General features: G+C 48.4%; 1 protein-coding gene across 1 annotated transcript; it reads left to right on the top strand.

The window, feature by feature from the left end:
• Positions 1-415: 415 nt before the first annotated feature.
• On the top strand, positions 416-7,255 carry LOC140192811 (nonsense-mediated mRNA decay factor SMG9-like; the record flags this gene model as incomplete). The annotated part of the gene is made up of 5 exons (XM_072250306.1): positions 416-522; positions 1,354-1,461; positions 2,311-2,436; positions 6,150-6,294; positions 7,177-7,255. Coding segments are annotated over 5 exons (565 nt in total), but the record flags the coding sequence as incomplete, so codon positions are not given.
• Between the last annotated feature and the right edge of the window lie 4 nt (positions 7,256-7,259).

Genomic DNA, 7,259 nt, shown 5'->3' with positions numbered 1-7,259 from the left:
ACTCCCAGCAACTTGTGGGGGCACACCGCTTCCAGGGTCTCGATACTTCGTGGTGTCGTGTGTCCCTTGCCTTAGCGAACTTGTCCCTTTTTATTCCCCTGCTGGGGTATCACCTGTCCATCAAACTTCAGGGTTCAGGGTTCAAAGCCACCGGTCTCTGACAATACTCGGAACCATGTCTCCTTTCGGTAATCTCTCTCGTCTCCCTCTTATTAGCACCTTGCATGTTCCCCCATTGTCCTCTTATCAGCATCAATCTTCTGATAACTGGTTCTTTTGTCACAACTATCACCACCCTTCTTTCTGGAACAGAGTTTGTACTTGGTCTTGGTAAGTGTAATGTGGGAGACAGAGAGAGGTCCTGGACTGAACCGATGGTAATGAATGGATTTTCATTTTGTTCTTGGCCTTGCAGATTCCTGCAGACAGCGGAGATGCTGAAACCCTCCACGCCTTCCCCCAGCCATGAGCTCAGCGGGGGCTCTGGCGCTGATGAAGGCACAGAATACTACCCAAACATCGGTAAGGTATTCAACCTGTTTCTGATCCAGGGTGTGTATGATGGGACGCCTTGGAAGGCAGTTCACCTGTGTCCAACTACAGGAAAATGTGATGTGACAGTGTGGAGGGAGCTTCACTCTGTGTCTGACCCCGGGAGTGTGTGATGGGACGGTGTGGAGGGAGCTTCACTCTGTGTCTGACCCTGGGAGTGTGTGATGTGACAGTGTGGAGGGAGCTTCACTCTGTGTCTGACCCCGGGAGTGTGTGATGGGACAGTGTGGAGGGAGCTCCACTCTGTGTCTGGTCCTGGGAGTGTGTGATGGGACAATGCGGAGAGAGTTTCACTCTGTGTCTGACGCTGGGAGTGTGTGATGGGACAGTGTGGAGGAAGAGTCACTCTGTGTCTGACCCTGGGTCTGTGTGATGGGCCGGTAGGAAGAGAGTGGCACTCTGTGACATTGCTTTAAAATTACGGTTTGGTGAAGGTTAACACCCTCCATTTCCTTACACCTGCTCAGCTCTGTAAGCACCTTTGACCCTTCCCACACCTGTGAGCTCCTACACTCCATCTATCTCCATCCTAACTCCCCACTGTTCTTCCCACCCTCAGTTCCTTTCGGTCATGTCTTCAGCTGCCCAGACCCTCTGACCCTGTGTCCTCTTCCCCTCTGACCTTCTGTCCTGCCCCTCTCCAACAGAGCCAAGGGTCACTTGCCCCTGTTTCTCCCCCACGGACCCAGGCCGGGTAAGGTGGAATGGTTTTTATTCATTAATACCCCAGCAAGTATACTGGAACGTTCTCTGCAAGTCAGATTCCTCAGTTGGGTTTAACTTTCCGCTCCTCCTCCGCAGTGTTCCTCCAGAATAAGGCCCATCGTGAAGATTTCTGCCCTCGAAACCTGAAGAAAATGCACACGGTCATCAACAAGCTGATGTTGCACTCCCACCTCAAGTACAAAGGTAATCAGGCATGACCACTAGCCAATCAGGTCCCCCAACATGGATAATGGGAGACAAGGTCAGATTATTGAAGCCCCTCCTCATCTGATTGCCCTTCTGGGCAGCACTTGGTACATATTGAAAGCTGCCTGTCTCTTGGTGCATTTTTGTACTAGGCAGAGTTAATGGCTTCATACCTGTCTCTGCTGATATTCTCAGCAACAGTTGACACAACCAAGCCTACGGGCAGGACCTTCCACCCTTCAAAGTCTGTCTGGGCATAGAAAACTTCCATTATGTGTAGAAAGTATGTAATTGTAACGTGACATGTTTACATAGAAAGTTTATATGTGGAAAATGTGTAACTGTAACATGACATGTTTACATAGGAAGTTTGTATGTGGAAAATGTATAATTGCAACATGATGTTTTTTCTACATACAAACTTTCTATGCAAGCATCACGTTACAATTACACATTTTCCACATATAAACACTCTATGTAATTGTAACATGACTCCTTTACATAGAAATTTTATCTATGGAAAGTGTGTAATTGTCACGTGACATGTTTACATACAAATTTCATATGTAGAAAGCATGTAATTGTAACATGTGTTTACATAGAGAGTTTATATGCGGAAAGAGCGTGAATGTAATGCGATTATGTGGAAAAAGTGTGATGTGCACATTTAGATAGTGTATAATTATACATAGAAAGTATGTATTTTTATGCATTTACAGAGACAATTTACAAAGTGTTGAACCAAAATCAGAGAAAGATCAGTGCAGGTTGGTGTTGCAGGAGATGGAATGTCATTATTGCAACAGGACTGGTGCTGATGATGTTCCCTTCTTCCCATGCACCTAGGTGCCATATCCATGTTGGACTGCAACATCTTTCCAGGTTTGAGCAGTGACTTCCTGGAGACTGAGGTCAACCTGTTCCTGCTGCCGGTAATGGAAAGCGAAGCTGATGAAAACCTCTCAAGGGCAGGTAAGGTTAACGATTGAGAGTCCGTGTAACACCCTCTACTGCACACTCACTGGATCAGACACAGATTACACTCCCTTCAGCCCACGATGTTTCGAAAGCAATCTAAACCTCCCTCCTACATTGCCCTCCATTTTTCTGTAATTAATATATCTGTGTAAGAGATCCTTAACTGTCCCTGATGTATCTACCTCGACCACCACTGCTGGCAGGGCTTTCCACACACCCACCACTCTGTGTTTAAAACAAACCTACCTCTGACCTCCCCTCTATACTTTCTCCAAGCACCTTAAAACTATGCCCCTTGGTAAAAAGGCACTGGTTGCCTACTTGATCTATGCCGCTCGTTGCCTTGTACCCCTCCTGTTACCTACCCCGTAACTGGGTGGCCAAACCAGCAGAAATGGACCACTTAGTTGGAGTCTGGATTACTGGAACTAAGAAAGTTTTATTAAAGAAATAAGCAACACTGTACTCTAATAGTAAGGATATAAATGCAACAGGTTAGCAATGAATAAACACACATGTACACAGAACTAGGATAACAGGATCAATCAAGCTCTATCGCAGTCTAGGGGTAAATGACCAGTTTCAAGTGACGCAAGGTTCAGTTCAATTTAGTTCAGTTCAGTTCTCAGTAATCGCTGTTGTGCTGTTGGGGCGGGGAGAAGAAAGAGAGAGAAAGCGAATGAATATTCAAAACGGATTCCAAACAGATCTTCCATATTCCTCGCAGTTAGCTTTCAGGCGAGCCCTTTGTAATGTCTTCTGAGGTCACCGACTGTGACCCCTCCGTTCCAGATACGATCGTTCTTCTGCGGTGAACCCGGCACCCGGGCAAGGGCGGACACACACACCGGGTTCCCGCCCGACCGTATCTTTCTACCCTGTGCGTCTATGGCTGGTCCCGCGACCAGACCTCCAAAACTCCCAGCAACTTGTGGGGGCACACCGCTTCCAGGGTCTCGTTACCTCGTGGTGTCATGTGTCCCTTGCCTTAGCGAACCTGTCCCTTTTTATCCCCCTGCTGGGGTATCGCCTATCAATCAAACTTCAAACAGTTCAGGGTTCAAAGCCACCGGTCTCTGACAATACTCGGAACCGTGTCTCCTTTTCGTTAATCCCTCTCGTCTCTCTCTTATTAGCATCTTGCATGTTCCCCCATTGTCCTCTTATCAGCATCAATCTTCTGATAACTGGTTCTTTTGTCACACTCTGTAACTCTTGCATCAGCTGGCGGCTTAGTCTCGGAGGTGATAGCCCCGGGCCTAGCCAAACTTAAGAAATCTCGCTGTGCGATGTGTCCCCTGTTACAAATCAGTACCCCGAAATAACAAACAGTACACAATATGCGATTAAATGATTGAGCTTTATAATTCTTACTTTGACTATATGGTTAGCAAAGAAAACAAAAAAAAAGTAAAAGGGCCCATTCTCATGAAACAGTGTTGGAGCTCACTGATAAGCCGGTCGTTCACCATCGACCTCCTCCAATCGTCGCTGACCTTCAGACCCTTGCTCCAAGTCCACTCCATCCGGCAGTCTACCAACTCTCTCCATTCGCGTCTTCGCTCCCCGGCAAAAGACCACGAAGATCTGTCACAAGAAAGAACATCAGTTCCCTTATTGGATAGCCCCCAGCATTCCAAACCCTGTTATCTCTAGTCATAACCCAAACATTGCTGCTACAGAGAAACCATTACATTAGCAGTGAAACCTTACAGCATGTTACACCTCTATCAAGTCAACTCTTGTCAGTTTTCACTCTAAAGAGAAAAGCCCTAGTTCACTCAGCCTGTCCTCATGGCATGCTCTCCAATCCAGGGAGCATTACAGAGCCAAACATAAAAAATTACTATCAAAAATAAATTATGCAAAAGGGAAATAGTGATGTGAGTATTTATGCGTTTGTGGATCATTCAGAAATCTGGTGGCAGAGAAGGAGAATCTGTTCCTAAAGTGTTCAGGCTCCTGTAAGTCCCTCATGATGGAAGCAAGAAGAGGGTGTGTACTGGATGGTGCCGCCTTGAGGCACCGCCTTTTGAAGATGCTGGGGAGGCTAGCACCCATAATGGAGCTGACTAGGTCTCCGGCCCTCTGGCTTTTTCTGATTCTGCGCAGTGATGCAACCAGTTAGACCCTTTGGTGACAAACCAAATTGCATCAAGCTCCTCATGAACTGGAGCTGACTTATTCGTGATTGAAGGAAAATCAGTAATTGGGTTATTCTTGTCACATGTACTGAGAGAGTGGGACCGTTCTGTTCACGTGTAACCCCGACAGATAATTCCATACGTATGTACTTTCAGATAAACAGAATGCAAAGTATAGTAAGGACAAGAGATTGGAAATCCAGAGCAACACGCACAAAACGCTGGAAGAACTCAGCAGGGCAGGCAGCACCCATGAGAGGAATAAACAGTCAAAGTTTCAGGTTGAGATGTACCTTCTGCCTGATGGGAAGGGGAGAAGAGAGAATGTCCAGGGTGGGTAGGATTTTTGATGATGGCTGCTTTTCCAAGAGGGTGAGATGTGTGGACAGAGTTCAGAGGTGGCTGGTTTCTGCGTTGCGCTGAGCTATTTCCACAATTCTCTAGTTTCTTGCGGACTCACGCAGACCAGTTGCACAGCTTCTTGCCCTCTGCTATCAGATACCTGAATGGTCCAGGAACACTACCTCACTATTGGGCTCTTTTTTTGCATTATTTATTTGATTTTACATGTTTCTGCTTGTAAGTTAGAGTATTTTTATATATTGCACTGTACTGCAGCCACAAAACAACAAATTAGTATCGATTTATATTGTCATATTCTGAGATACAGTGAAAAGCTTGTCTTGCACACTCTTCATACAGATCACATCATTACACTGTGTATTGACAGAACCAGGGAAAACAATAACAGAACTACTGAGGATTGCGAGGACTTCTGAGAGGATCATTGAGGTCTTTCTTCTAGCCATCAGAGATATTTATCATGAGCACTGCGCACGCAGGGCCCTTAGCATTATCAATGATCCGTCTCAATCATCCCACAATCTCCTTGACCCCCTACCATCAGGCCGGAGGTGCCGTGGTATTAGGACAAGAAACAGCTTCTTCCCCCAGGCCATAGGAGTTCTGAACTTCCTGCCACCACCCGGGTCTCATATACGAAGTGCCAATAGCTTTAAACTGCTTATTTTTTAACTTGTGTGTAAATATACTATATCATTTGTTAATTTATTTGTGGTAATAAGACTTTATGTGTTATATGCACTGCATTCTGCTGTTCAACATCCACAGGAATGTTGTCTCCTTCAGCGTGGTGAATGGCAATAAAGTGCAACGGATCCAGAGGAAGTGTAGTGTGATTAAACAACAAGATACAGAGAATGTGTAGTGTCATTAAAGAATAAAGTGTAGCAGATACAGAGGAAACGTGGTATGATTAAACAGAGTATAGCAGATAGAGGAAGTTTAGTGTTATTTAAACAAGGTGTAACAGATACAGAAAAAGTGTAGTGTCATTAAACAGAAAAGTGTAACGGATACAGAGAAATTGTATTCTGCTTAAACAAAGTGTAGCAGATACAGAGAAAGTTGGTGTGATCAACCAATCATAATGAGGCAGATTTAATGACACATCAGTGATAATAAATCTTATTTGGATTGAGTTTATTCACAGCAGGATGTTCCCTGACTCTGGCTAATCGCCAGCTCTGTTGTCTCCCCTAGGGGCCGGTGGGATCTCGCTGTTCCCCCTGCTGCCTGGTTACAGAGGGTACCCCAGCTTCCAGGGCTTGATTGGGAAACTCCGAGGACAGGTCCTTTCGATGGCGAGACCACAGCTCTCTCACACTATCCTCACTGAGAAAAACTGGTATGGAAAGGGGCTGCAGGAGCGGTGGTGCTGGGAGAGAGGCGTGGGGAGCAGTGATGAGGGAGAACTGGTGGAGGGGCAGGGGTGAGGGAGTGCCGAGGGAGGGGCAGGGGTGAGGGGGTGCCGAGGGAGGCTCGGTGGTGAGGGAGTGCCGAGGGAGGGGCAGGGGTGAGGGGTGCCGAGGAGGGGTGGCGGTGAGGGTGTGCTGAGGGAGGGGCAGGGGTGAGGGAGTGCCAAGGGAGGGGCAGGGGTGAGGGGGTGCCGGGGGAGGGTCGGTGATGAGGGAGTGCCGAGGGAGGGACAGGGGTGAGGGGGTGCCGAGGGAGGGGTGGTGGTGAGGGAGTGCCGAGGGAGGGACAGGGGTGAGGGGGTGCTGAGGGAGGGTCAGGGGTGAGGGGGTGCCGAGGGGGGGGCAGGGGTGAAGGAGTGCCGAAGGAGGGGTGGTGGTGAGGGAGCACTGGTGGTGATGGAGTGCGTGGGGAGGGGTGGTGATGAGAGGGGAGGGGAGAAGATGAGGGAGTGGGGGGAGGGAGCCCCAGGGGAAGTGAGGTGATGAGGGACTGGGGGGAGGGAGCCCCAGGGGAAGTGAGGTGATGAGGGACTGCGGGGGGAGGGGAGGTGATGAGGGACTGAGGGGGGAGGGGGGTGATGTGGGACTGCAGGGCGAGGGGAGGTGAGGGAACCCCAGGTGAGCACCATGGGAGTGGTGGTGAGGTGGTGAGGAAGGAGTCGTATGCAGTGTGGGTGTAAATCATCCAGTGTCAGCCTGAACACGTATCACATCGCCACCCCTAAAGAACCAGCCACTCTCCCCCCATGTGGTATCTTGTTCCCCTGCCTGCCTGGCCGTGGTGGGACTGATACCTTTGCTCTTCTCTGCAGGCTGCACTACGCTGCTCGAATCTGGGACAGTGTGAAGAAATCTACAGTATTATCAGAGTACAGCCGTCTGCTCTCCTAGTAGC

This window comes from Mobula birostris, unplaced genomic scaffold (assembly GCF_030028105.1).
Source record: "Mobula birostris isolate sMobBir1 unplaced genomic scaffold, sMobBir1.hap1 scaffold_2724, whole genome shotgun sequence".
Classification (NCBI taxonomy): Eukaryota; Metazoa; Chordata; class Chondrichthyes; order Myliobatiformes; family Myliobatidae; genus Mobula; species Mobula birostris.
This window is presented reverse-complemented; position numbering and strand designations above follow the sequence as displayed.